The 13067-nt window shown below is 51.7% G+C and overlaps 1 protein-coding gene across 1 annotated transcript; it reads right to left on the reverse strand.

Moving 5' to 3' along the window:
• On the reverse strand, positions 1-13042 carry CACNG1 (calcium voltage-gated channel auxiliary subunit gamma 1). Its single transcript, XM_037128093.2, has 4 exons — positions 12700-13042; positions 1891-1965; positions 725-862; positions 1-251 (listed from the first exon to the last, which is right to left on the reverse strand). Exons 1-4 carry the CDS (start codon positions 12932-12934, stop codon positions 25-27), a joined length of 675 nt encoding a protein of 224 aa, XP_036983988.2. The 5' UTR covers positions 12935-13042; the 3' UTR covers positions 1-24.
• Positions 13043-13067: the final 25 nt, after the last annotated feature.

A 13067-nucleotide genomic window follows, 5' to 3' on the forward strand; every position in this document is an offset into this window, starting at 1 on the left:
TCGCTGGGGCCCCAGGAGAGCTAGTTAGTGGTCGGGCTCGGCATCCATGCAGGACTCCCAGGGGTTGCGGGGCATCCGGGGCAGAGAGAAGAGGAGCAGGGCGAGGCCGCCCAGGAAGAGGAGCACGAAGGCGGCGCATGCGCAGGCGAAGGACCAGGCGTAATAGTACTCGATCCAGACGGTGTCCTCGCTGTCAATCATGCGCTTCACCGACTGCCGCAAGACCTCCACGGAGACGAAGATGCAGAGGCCTGCGGGGAAGAGCCGCAGGCTCAGGGTCCCGCCCCAGCTGGCGTCTGCTCCGGGGCACAGTGGAGACCCAGGCCCGGGCGGGAGGACACTGGAGACCGAGGATCTACACGGACACCCGCGAAAGTGACCCCGCTGCCTGCCCACCGCACAGTTGGCCCAACCTCAGGTTAACTGCGTGTCTCCCCGTCTTTTGTTAATATTTTCATTGGATTCATTTAAAATGTGTTAGTAACTGGCATTGCTCTCAGTGGCTTGCTGATGAAGTCTTTGTGAGAAATGGATAAATTGCCAACACCTGCCCTCCTAGACCGACCGCGAGAAGATGGCAGAGTGACCAAGTTTGCTGCTGCGTGGAGCCTGGGCATCGCTCTAGACTCACGTCACAAGGTCAGGGTGAGGACGGGCAACAGCATCCCTCACCCCGGGACGTCGCCCCCCAGCCCCGGCGCACGGGCGGGAGCCCCCGTGCTACCTGCGAAAGCGTAGAACATGGAGGCCGGCCTCAGCAGGTAATCCCGCTTCTTCCCGAAGGACAGGAGCACGCAGATGGTTCCTATGATGGCGAAGCCGAGGCTGAAGATGGCGATGGCAGCGGCCGAGATGCTGTACTCTGCAACACACACAGAGCCCAGAGGGTGCCTCAGAGGCCTTGTCCTGGGGCCTGAGGCAGCGGCTGGCTGTGCCAGGTGGGTGACGATACCACATACTATGGTTCCCCTTGCATATGTGGGAAGACTAAGCGCTCAAGAGAGAAAATTAGGCACTCAAAGTCACTCAGGGGTAATGACCTAATTCCAGCTCCTGGGTTGCACTAAACTGCAAGTCCACCTCCCTTCTCACCCTGCGGGCAGAGGCTTCAGGAAGGGGCAGGAGGCCTGTGGCTGGAGGCCTTTCTGGAGCAGAAAACTTCCTAAGAGTGACAGGACAGAAGGGGCAGGCAGAGTCGGTCAGAAAGGGGCTGACAAGCAGCCTCTGAAGCGTGGCTCGTTGCAGAGCAGGTGGCTGTGATTGTGTGTGTGCACACGTGTGTGTGCCATGGGTGTAGGATTGCCAGTGTGTATATGTTAGTGATGCACTAGCATATAAGGACCTATCAGAGTGTGTGTGCACACCCACACCGTGTGCAGCCGTCCTCACACGTGTAGATGTCGACCTGTACTCATGACAGTGGGGTGCGGGAGCTCCGTGGTCCCCTGAAGGCCCCCATGTCTCCCCACACCCCACTCTCCTATTCTTGGGGAGTGATTGATTGCGAGGGAGGGATTTGGACAGTTCTCCACGGACTCCAAGCCACCAGCCCTGCAAAACACTGCAGGGACATGAGCACTTGTCCCGTTTTCCTAGCTCCTGTCACAACAGCTCCCTTGGGCTCTGCTGGAAAACACATTCCTCTGCAATTCAGGGGCCGACCAGGGGCCGGCTCTTTTCCAGCTTCTCGCCAGCCCTGATGGATGGAGGCTCGGGATGCGAGGAGATGGAGCACCTCTGTCTCCGAGCGCAGAGGGTGGCAGGGCTGTTTTCATCAAGTGCGGGGATGTCAGGGCTTTTGTGCCAAATGATTTTCTGGCTCAGTAGCGTGTGATGGCGGTCACTCCTCCCTGTCCTCCCTGCCCTCCCTGCTTTCTGCCATGGCCTTACCTTTCTGAGTGGTGAATTCGAAGATCTCTGAACTCTCGCCTGGGTTAAAATGCCTGAAGTAGGAACAGTTTTTCTCTGCAAAGGAGGGAGACAGAATATGAGTTGAGAGAAAGGAGCCTGTAGCGGAGGCAGAGGCTCGGTCAGGAGAGCCTGGACATGATCCCGCTGGGGCGGCGTGAAGGGACCTACCAGATGGCCGGTCATGTTGTCCCCAGACCCTCACTCTGGGCCGAGACAAGCCTCTTTCTCTGACCATTAGACCACAATTTCACTCGGTGAAGGGAGTTGCATAAAAGGCTGGGAGAGCTTCAGGGAGCCAGGGCTGACTGAGGCAGAGGTGCAGGCAGCGCTGTGGGGGCTGAGCCCATTAGGCAGATGGGGTAACTGAGGCCCAGGGCTCAAGTCATTTGTCAGAGAGTATGGGGTGCCTGGTCAACAAAGAGCTGCACAGTGGTTCTTAGCTGGGTCTGGTTCTGCCCGCCAGGGGTCATTGGGCAATGTCTGGAGATATTTTTGGTGTCACAAGTGGGCAGGGCTACCATTGGCACCTAGTGGGTAAAGGCCAAGATGCTGTTAAACATCCTACTATGCACAGGGCAGCCCCAAAGTGTCAGCAGTGCTGAAAGAAACCTTGGATCGCACCACAATCTAGAGCTGTGTGTCGGCAGTCAGGCCAACCCGGACTCCCCGGGTGTGGCTGGGGAAGCAAGCAGTGTTTTTCCGAAAGCATTCCTGGAGATTCTGATGGTTGGGGAGCCCTGCTCCAGGCCCCTTAAAATGCCCCTCAAAGTGCTTTTCTGAGGGGACCCCCTGGATGGACTGGGGGAAGGCTGTAGAATCCACTCAAGGGCCAAATGTGACCAGCACATGTTTTCCCTCCACAGCTGGGGCTGTAGAGGCAGCCCAGCCAGGACGGCCCACCTGGTGAGTACAGGAAACCCACAGGTGTGTGGACAGCAGGGGCTAAAATCTGGATTTGGTAGCGGGTAGAGGGAAGTCTCAGAACAAAGAAATTCGTGCCGATTTTAAACGTAATTTCAGGCATGATTTCTCTTCTTCATTTTCCCCTTTCGTCTCTCTTATAAGTAGACAGACTACAAACTCAAAGGGTAGTCTTATTGCATATTGAATACAATTTAATATTCTTTACTCCTGATTTAGGACGTAGATGGGTGGGTTCTATTATTCTGTTTCTTTAAGAAAAACTAAATTAGCCCCAGATGGTGTGGCTCAGTGGACTGAGCGCTGGCCTGTGAACCAGGGGGTCACCGGTTCGATTCCCAGTCAGGATGCATGCCCGGGTTGCAGGCCAGGTCCCTGGTGGGGGGTGTGCAAGAGGCAACCGATTGCTGTGTCTCTCACAAACATCGATGTTTCTTTCCTTCTTTCTTTCTCTCTCCCTTCCCTTCTCTCTGGAAATAGATAAAATCTTTTTTTAAAAAAAAGGAAAACTAAATTAGGTTGCTTTTTATGTGCGTGAAGCCCATGTGGATCCATGATCTTCAAAGGAAAACATCCCTGTTTAGATGGCATCTGGCTTGTGCCTTTATTTCTTTACCTTCAGGTTGTATTTACATTTTCTCGAGGCAATTGATGCCTCCCTTCTTTCGGAGATGCACCTGGGGCCCTGCGTGCCTCCGGAGGCAGCCCCCTTCAGTCTGGCCTAAATCATCTCATTGCCGCTGGAGCCTGGGCCTCCCACTCTCCCCTCCTCCCCCACGTCAGGGTTCCTGCCCCTCCCACTGTGGGGGAAGGAAATGACCCCTGGAGATCAAGCCTGGCTTAGCTGCAGTAAATGTTCCGAGAGTTAAACCGCCTTCTCTTTGAGCTTCTATATTTAAATCACTTTCTTTTTGAACCAAGTTACCTGGGGTGTCTGACTACCAGCGGTGATGTCAGAATCGATGTTGCTCTTTTCTCTCTCACAGCTTCCGGTGCTATTTTAAAGCATAATGCTCTTATACTTGTTAGATTATTAGCGATAGCTTCTCTTGAATCACTGCATCAAAGTGGCTTGTGCTATGCCGTACGTCACCATGTACCTCCCTCTGGACAAAGGAACATTTTTCTGTTTCATTCTTTAAGGGCCAATTTCAGTTGTCATTGAAAACTCTGTGAAAAGAACTGACTGGATTCAAGTGTATTTCGTGTTCAGCTGCCTCCCTGACTCCTTGCAGTCAGAGGCCTCCGGAGCCGAGGGGCCGAGATGAAGGCCTGCGAGCGCCCGGCCCCGCCCCAGCTACGTGGCCGCTCCGGGTTGCCGAGGCTACGCTCTCACAGTGTTGCCAGCCCCACCAGACGAGCTCCAGGCTCCATTCTGGACCAACACTGCTGCCCCTGGGTGTTGGCACAAAAACTTTCTTAGATCACAGGGGAAGCTGCATGCCTGGGAAGCAAGCTTGTGGATTCTGGCGGGGGTGGGGGGTTCCCCTCAGGGGCCCCAGCACAGCACTCCTGTCCCTACCCTCCCTGTTCAATGCTCTCACACATGGGGGGTGGGGGACAGGGGCACCCAGTGCGCAGGGTTTCCGCCGAGGACATGTAGAAGTCTCAGCTTCTTCTGTCTCATGTGGCTGAACTTAGGGCTTGAGGACAGACAGGCCAACCCCATCTCCTCTCTTGAACTTCGCACATGAGAAAGGCCAGTGCCTTTTGCACTGAACCTGGGAGGGACGCCCCACCCACTCAGGGCCCTATGGTTGCCCATTGGAGACCACAGGCTGCTTTGTGGTCCCCGATGGGCCCAGCATGGGTGGGAGCTCGTCAGACCCAGAGTTTGCCTGGATACTCCCAGTACCAACTAGATGCTCATTTAGGACTAGTCAAGCTAGGCATCTGTCACTGTCACTCAAGAATTGCCCAGGGTCCTCTTGGAATGAGCAGACTTGTCCCTGTCCTTTTGGGTGCCATCTGGGTGAAGTGAGCATTGAGAGCACTTGAAAAGGAGGGGCATCTGAATTGAGCTTTGCATGGGCCACATGGTCACAGGTAGGGGATTTGGAGGAGGGCGCAGCAACGGCTCCGTGCAGGTCCTGAGCCTTCTCGCCTCTGGTGCCTGGTATCTTCCCCAGGCCCTGCCTGGCCCCCGTGACCTTTCCACAAAGCTCAGGGCGTCCCGCTTTGCTGCGACGGGCTCCGGCCCTTCACCAGGCAAAGGAGGCAAGTGCCTGGACTGAGTCGGCGGTGAAACCAATGCTGGGGGGCGATCCGGGGCCCTTGGCTAGGGGCCCTGGGGCTCCTCCAGCCCCCTCTGTCTCTGCAGATGGCTTCCTGGTGATTTTTAGCATTTGTATTTCCATTTTCCTGGATTTCAGAAATACCTACCATGGACAGTCAGAAGACTAAGCGGTCTAAAACTTTCAGTGGGTCATTTCTTTAAAACTATGGGGAACTCCGCTGTTGGGCTTGGCTGGGGTTGGAGTGTTCTGGCTCACCAAGCGCCGTGGTCAAGGGAGCGACTACACAGAACCACATCTAACTGTGCCGGTTTCAAAGAACTAGAACAGAAGGTACATTTAACTGCAAGCCAACCTTGAGAGAATACAGATCTGTCTTCGATTGTTGGGACAACTTGTGCAACTAGGGATGTTTCTCGGAGACCCCTGAGCATGTGTTGGTGTGCCCGGTGCTGGTTGCTACAGGCATTAATACATTAAAAAAAAAAACCAAAACTTTGTTGATTTGCACAAAACCAAGAGAACTAGTACTTTAGGGGTTGGAAGAAACATTTCACCCACTTCTAGTCCTGGCTGGTGTGGCTCAGTGGATTGAGCACCAGCCTGCAGACCAAAAGGGTGCTGGTTTGATTCCCAGTCAGGGCACATGCCTGGGTTGTGGGCCAGGTTCCTGGTTGGGGGCGTGCGAGAGGCAACCCATTGCACTGATGTTTTTCTTGCGCACTGATGTTTCTGTCTCTCTCCCTCCTTTCCCCTCTCTCTAAAAATAAATAAGTAACATCTTTAAAAAAAAAGAGAAACATTTCACCCACTTCTTACTTGCATCAGTGCCTGGGTTGTCTTCCCTCTATTTGTAAAAGTTCTTCACGTTCCAACAGCAGTTTCTCTGTCCTCCGTCTCCCTCTACCCGCTGATTGAAGACTTTTATGAAACGGGTTGGAGAAATCCCCAAGAGCCTACCCCGGAGCTTCAGAGCACGGCCGCCCTGTGGGAGAGGAGTCCAGTTACGGCCTGGGTCTCCAGCATGGGATTGTGTGGATGGGAAAGGGGGCCCCTGAAATTCCTGGGGTCAGTAGCACCATGTGTTTTCATATGGCCCCAGTCCCCGCGCCAAGTACTGGAAGACAAGATGGGCCGATAGGGAAACAGGGTCCCGGGGTTTCTGCCGCCGCGCCCTGCAGAGGCGGAGCCTGGAAGAGGCAGCGTTCCACCGGCCCAGGGGCTTGCCTCTCCTGACAGCTGGGAAGTCCCACTCACTCTCCGGAGGCACTGGTGTCGCCCTCAGGTGTTGATCTGGACAATCCTTTTAAAGTTCTCCGGGGGAGGGGGGACTTCCACCAAGATGGAGGCGTAGGTGGAAGCATTGTGCCTTCTCACACAACCAAGTTTAAAAACAATAGAGTTTTAGCAACAAAAACACAGCCAAACCCCAGAAAATTGAAGTACACGGAAGTCTGACAACAATGAACCCTTCAGCCAAACTGGTAAGGGGGCAAAGCCAGCAGCAGAACGGGGTTGGGCAGGAAAAATCCACCAGACGGACCTGGGCGTGCGACCCAGGTGCGCCAGCCGTGGGTGGATTCCAGGTGTGGAGAAGCGGTCGGACCCACTGAGGCTGCAAGGCAGCCGACCCACTGAGGGCGGACCGTGGTCACATATTCACGGGCAGATAAACCAGTGAAGGAGCCAGCGGTGGTGAGACGGACTGCACAGGCCCCAGCAGCGGGAAGCGGCAGAGGGAACCACCATTGTCCCTCTCTGACCTTGCCTCCACATATAGCGTCACAAACCAGCGACCTGGGTGGCCCCACCCCGGTGAACAACTAAGGCTCTGCTCCTCACATGTAACAGGTGTGAACAGATCAAAACATGGCTCAAGAACAACTCAGAGCCCCAGAGCCGATAAGTCTAAGCTATGAAGAAACAGCCAAACTTTCAGATGCACAGTTCAAAACACTGGTGATCAGGATGCTCACAGAACTGGTTGATTTTAGTCACAAATTAGAGGAACATATGGAAGCTAAACTAATTGAAATGAAGGGAAATACACAGGAAACCAATAGTAATGGAAAGGAAACTGGGACTCAAAGGAGTGGACCAGAAGGAGGAAAAAAATGACCAAACAGAAAAGGATGAAGAAACAAAAATTCAAAAAAATGAGAGGCTTAGGAACCTTCAGGACATCTCTGAACGTTCCAACATCCGAATTACAGGGGTACCAGAAGGGGAAGAGGAACAGCCACGAGTGGAAAACTTATTTGAACAAATAATAAAGAAGAATTTCCCCAATCTGGCAAAGGAAATAGACTTCCAGGAAATCCAGGAAGCTCAGAGAGTCCCAAAGAACTTGGACCCAAGAAGGAACACACCAAAGCACATCATCATTACATTAGCCAAGATAAAAATGAAGGAGAGACTCCTAGAAGCAGCAAGAGATAAGGGGACAGTCACCTACAAAGGAGTTTCCATCAGACTGTTAGCGGATTTCTCAAAAGAGACCTTACAGGCAAGAAGGGGCTGAAAAGAAGTGTTCCAAGTCATGAAATCCAAAGACCTACAACCAAGATTGCTCTATCCAGCAAAGTTTTCATTTAGAATGGAAGGACAGATAAAGTGCTTCTCAGATAAGATCAAATTCAAGGAGTTCATCATCACCAAGCCCTTATTATATGAAATGTTAAAAGGACTTACCTAAGAAAAAGAAGATAAAAAAGATGAACAGTGAAAGGACAGCAAACTCACAGTTATTAACAACCACACCTAAAACAAAAGCAAACTAAGAGGACAGCTAGATCAGGAGAGGAACCACAGAAATGAAGATCACATGGAGGGTTAGCAACAGGGGAGTGGGAGGAGGAGAAGGGGGGAGAAGGTACAGAGAATAAGTAGCATAGACGGTAGGTAGAAAATAGATAAGGGGGAGGGCAAGAATAGTATGGGAAATATAGAATCTAAAGAACTTGAGACACATGGTCATAAACTAAAGGGGGGAATAGTGGGGGAGGGGGTGTGCAGGGTAGAGGGGAATGAAAGGGGGAATAGAACAACTGTAATGGCATAATTAATAAAATATATTTAAAATTTAAAAAAAAGAAAAAAAAATAAAGTTCTCCGGGTCAGTGGGAAAGCAAATGAGACAGTTTGTGTCTTCAGAGCCTCCAGCATTCTGTGGCACCAGCTCCTGGTGCATGGCATGGCAGAGGCTGGCCCCCCTGTGTTTTCTTGGGTCAGAAGCTCTTGGGAGCTGTGTTTGTCTGTCGAGTGAAAGGTAAGGGAGGGGGCTGGAGGGCAAAGAGGCTCTGGGTTTGAGACGTGGCTGTTGAGCCTCTGCTTGTTAACAGGTTAGCCTTGGGAAAGCCACGCTGAGCCTCAGCTTCCCCACATGTAGAATGAGAATCACCCGTGGAACAAAAGCCTCTTCACTGGGTTGTTGTAGAGTAGTATAAAGTGGCCAAGAAAAAGGTGAGTTTTAGGGGTACGCATCCTGGATACTCTGCCATGGTACTTGTGTAAATGTGGTCAAATTACTCAACTTCTCTATGCCTCATTTTCTCTATCTCTAAGATGGGGTGAGGATAATAGTATGGACCTCATAGAAAACTTTGTGAGGATTACATGAGTGTATACCATGTGGATATATATCCATATCCACTACCTTCTGGCCTCCATGATTTTGGGGGAAAAATTAGCTATTTTTCTTACTAAGATTCCTTGTATGTGATGAGTCACTTCTTGCCCTCACGAGGGTCTGTCTTCCTCTTTTGACTCGTCTGTCTTTTGATTATGATGTGTCTGGGTCTTGATTTATCCTCCTTGGAATTCATTAAGCTTCATGGGTTTCTGGATTATGTTTTCCATCAAGTTTGGAAAAATTTCAGCCATTAGGGATTTTTCATATATCCTTCCTTCGCCTTTCTCTCTCTCTCCCCCTCCTCCTCTCCCTCCGCCTGGGAGTACCACTGTGCTTATGTTGGTACGTTTCATGCCGTCCCACAGGTGTCTCGGGCTCTGTTCATTTTTCTGTCTGTTTCTCAGGCTAGCTAATCTCAGATGACCTGTGTTTAGGTTCATGGATTTGTTCTTTTGCTTGCTCAGGTCTACTGTGGAGCCGCTCTGGAAAATATTTTTCATCTTGGTTATTGTGCTTCTGAACTCCATAATCTCTCTTAGGTCCTTTTAAAATAATTTCTATCTCATTATTGATATTCTTGATGTCATGAGACATCATTCTTATCTTTAGTTCTTTAGACATGATATCTTTCAGTTCTTTGAATATATCTAAAAAAGGTGACTTAAAGTCTTCATCTAGTAAGTCCAATATGTGGGCTTCCTTAAGGGTCTATTATTAATTTCTTTCCCTCACTTATGTATGGACCATGTATTTTTAGTTCTTTGCTAAAAAATGTTTTAGTTCTTTGATATAAAATGTTTAGTTCTTTGATAAAAGGATATTTAGTTTTTTGATTAAAAAATGTTCTATCATTTAAAAAATCCTAAAATGTAAATTTAAAACTGGGAAATTTAAACAACATAATGTAGCCATGCTAGAAATCAGATTCCCACTCTTACCCAAGGCTTGTTCCTGTTGCTCCTTGTTATTGTTTGTCTAGTGACTTTCTGAATTAGTCTTGTAACGTCTATATTCTTTGTCATGTGTGGCCACTGAAATCTCTGCTGGGTTCATGTGGTGGTCAGCTCAGAGATTCCCTAAACTTCTGGGAACTCGTGCACCTCCAGCCTGTGCCGAGGGGCCCGTGCTAAGCGGAGGGTGCAGCACCCGGCTGAGCGGCACACACTTCTGCTCCAGCCTTCATTTCCTGCCTGCACGCAGCCTCCAGGTAAACCAGAGGGGAGGGCTTTTGGCTTTCTCAGGTCTTTCCTGTGCCTGCATATCACACTCTGCATGCACACCGTTTTCTAAGTCCTGAGGAATGTGCTGGAACTTTCCAGAGCCACCTGTGGACATCTCATTCTCCAGCTTTGCAGTGAGCCTGTTGTTTGCCCTGTTATCTACTGCTTCGGGCAGTTATGGGATTGAACAAGTGTTTCTAATTGTTTCTGGTGAGTGGCCCCTGGGAAAACTACTGCTTCCACTGGATGAGCTCAGAGTCAGATGACATGAAGACAGCCTTGCAAGTGGGGACATCCAGGGGACTACCACAGATCAGATAGTGACAGTTCTCTGGGAATGGGGCTTTGAGAGAGATCCAGCCTGCTCCGTTCCCTCTGGCGGCTGCCAGGCTGCTGGGCTTCACGGTGAGTGCCAGCTGGGCGTGTCAAGGCTCTAATGGACTTGGGGGAAACGAGACCAGAGCAAGTGAAAGCACCGCAAACCTCATTGCTCCTACTGAGAGTCACCCATTTTTCTTGAAGAAGCACTTTCTGGGTTGTTGTGAGACTGGTTAATTTCCAGAGTCGTGAAAAAGTGTATTCTGGTCGTTTTTGCCAATGTTTGCACTGTTTTTTGTGAAAAAGAGGATTTTTGGAGGTTCTTACAATGTCATTTTTTTTTCTGATGCCATCCAAAGGTAATATATGTTAAGCACTTAAAACAATGTTTGGCAACACTGACTCATGTGGCTCAATTGGTCGGCCTTGTCCCACAAAGCAAAAGGTCGCAGGTTTGATTCCTGGTCAGGGCACACACCTGGGTTGCAGGTTTGGTCCCCTGTTGGGGTACAAATAAGAGGTAGCCAATCGATGTTTCTCTCTCACATTGATGTTTCTCTTTATCTCTTCCTACCTCCCTTCTCCTCTCTCTAAAAATAAAGTCTTTAAAAAGGAACTTGGCAGGTAGTTCTCTATTTGTCTTTGCTGTGCTTATTATTAATAATAAGAACTTAATAATAATAAGTTTGTTATTAATAATTAATAAGAGGCCATGTATGAACTCTATTCATCCCTCCAGGAAAAATGCAATCCTCTAGAGGCACGGGCGGGAAAGCAAGAGACATTCACATGCAGAGAAAAGGGAGGGAAGAAGGCGGGATCATGTGTCAGAAGCTTGTTTGGGGTAAGGCTGTGCTCGCGACTATGATTCACTCTCAGGTAGACTGTCCAGGTTCAAGGCCAGGCCATGCCTGCTGGTCCCTAGTGGCTGGTTCGGTTGCCTGCCGCCAGTCTGTCTCTTCCTTGTATAGACTCAGCTCACCTCCCCGCTCATCTGCTCTGCAGACTCACCAGACTTTAAAAGGCACATGTCTCCAAGGACAGGTGGACCGGGACATAACAGGGGGCGTTCCTGGAGAATCTGCCTCGCCCTGCCCTGCCCTGCCCTGCCCAGGGGAGTTGGCTGGATGGTGAATCTGTTTACGGGTGTGCTCAGTGCTGGCTGAGGGGCATGGGCATCGGGCTATGTGATACCCTTCAAGCACATGTTCATGCCATTTAAAGCTCTCAGCCCCGAGACTTGGTGTTTCCAAGACAGCTGGGTATTTACGAATCTTCTGCACAACCAGTGGGAACGAGCAAGGTGGGAGCAAGTAGGAGGGGAAGGAAGAGGAAGGAGGGAAGAGGGAGGAACAGGGTTTGGGCTCTTTTGTCCCACACACACGCTGCAAGATTTTGGGGGACTTGGCATTGACTTCCTTGGAGGGGAGGTTTCGGTGAACACTCAGTCTGAAAACAGGGACTAATTCTGAAAACCAGGTGGGACACCGCACTCACCCTGGTCCCTCCCGCTACCTCGGAGGGACATTTTTCAGCACTGGGAGGGACTTTGTGTTGCTGCACCCACGGTGGGTGTGGGCAATGCACGGTTGGAGCCCGGGCCTCTGATTCTCCAGGCCTCACTCTCCCCCCGAGCAAACGCTGTCTGTGCTGTAAGTGTGGAGGGCCGCACCTTTGCAGAGGAGACTAGCCATCCTAACCCCAGGTAGTCTGTGCAAGGAGCTCGCCTTCAGTGTGTGGTCGGGTCACAGGGCAGGAAATTGGGGAATGCACTTAAATCACGGTGGAAGGAATGCTTCTCAACTCTGAAGGGGTCTGAGCTAGGAGGACGGGCCGGAGGACTGGTGGTTCTCTGAAGAGGCAGGCGGCTCCTCGCCAACCGGGTTCCGCTTGGGAAACAGGTGCTCAGCCCCAGGCGGTGGCTCAAGGCCCGGCACCCAGGAGGGAGCCACGCTTGGTTTCCTACTCCGCTGTTACCATCCTGAAATTCCGAGACAATGGCAAGGAGCCCTGCATTTTCCTCTGCATGGGGCCCTGTGAGTTCTGTAGCTGAGCCTGCGTACACCCTGGAGGCCGGGGAAGGAGTCTGCCGGTCCCATAGGTCCCTTCAGCCTGTGGACATAGGGCCACCAGCCTGTCCTTGTAGGGAGAGACTGGAGCTGGGCACACCCAGAAGAGTGACTGCTGCTGGGCCAGAAGCCCCTCGTCTGGCAGGTCCATGGTGTCCTTCCTGAGCCTCTTGTCCCACATGTCCAGCCCCCTGCTCTGAGTGAAAAGCCCCAAGCCTTGGAAGACAGAAAGAGTGAGAGAGAAATGCCCTTAGTTTACAATTGGCTGTGACCCCAGCATAGCCCCTACGATTCAGGCCCCCTACCCCGGTCACAGAGGGCTCTTCTAAGCCTCTTTTCCAGGGTGGGGATAAGGAAAGGCAGGAAGCAGGGACGGGGCAGAGTGGGTACATTACCCCCGGGCAGGGTGATGGGTCCGCAGCTCTTGTCCTTGCTGTCACTCACAACGATACTCTTGGTGCAAATCCGCCAGAGGCCGAAGTGGGCCGCCTCGCAAGTGGCACTGTGGTGCTCCACGTGGGGGCTCAGCACAGCCCAGTGGTCGGTCACCACGGCCACCGTGGCCAGCACGATGCCCACCAGGATGCAGAAGAGGGTCGCGCGGACCTTCAGCGTTTTGGTCTGGGACATGGTGGTCGCCGAGGAGGAGGTGCTCTGGACAGGGTCTGGTGGCGGTGGCTCCCCAGGCAGGTGGCAGCCGGGCCGAGGTGGTGACAGCGATTGTGGCGCGGACGGTGGAAGCTAAGTTTCGTGAGTTTGGCCA

Source organism: Artibeus jamaicensis, unplaced genomic scaffold (assembly GCF_021234435.1).
Source record: "Artibeus jamaicensis isolate MK-2021 breed Jamaican fruit bat unplaced genomic scaffold, CSHL_Jam_final contig_1998, whole genome shotgun sequence".
Lineage (NCBI taxonomy): Eukaryota > Metazoa > Chordata > Mammalia > Chiroptera > Phyllostomidae > Artibeus > Artibeus jamaicensis.

Coding starts and splice junctions, on each gene's coding strand:
- CACNG1 (XM_037128093.2), bottom strand. CDS start 12,934: ATGTCCCAGACCAAAACGCTGAAGGTCCGCGCGACCCTCTTCTGCATC. Junction 1,966..12,699: donor ACCCATCACCCTGCCCGGGG/GTAATGTACCCA, acceptor CCTCCTTTGCAG/AGAAAAACTGTTCCTACTTC. Junction 863..1,890: donor CGAATTCACCACTCAGAAAG/GTAAGGCCATGG, acceptor TGTGTGTTGCAG/AGTACAGCATCTCGGCCGCT.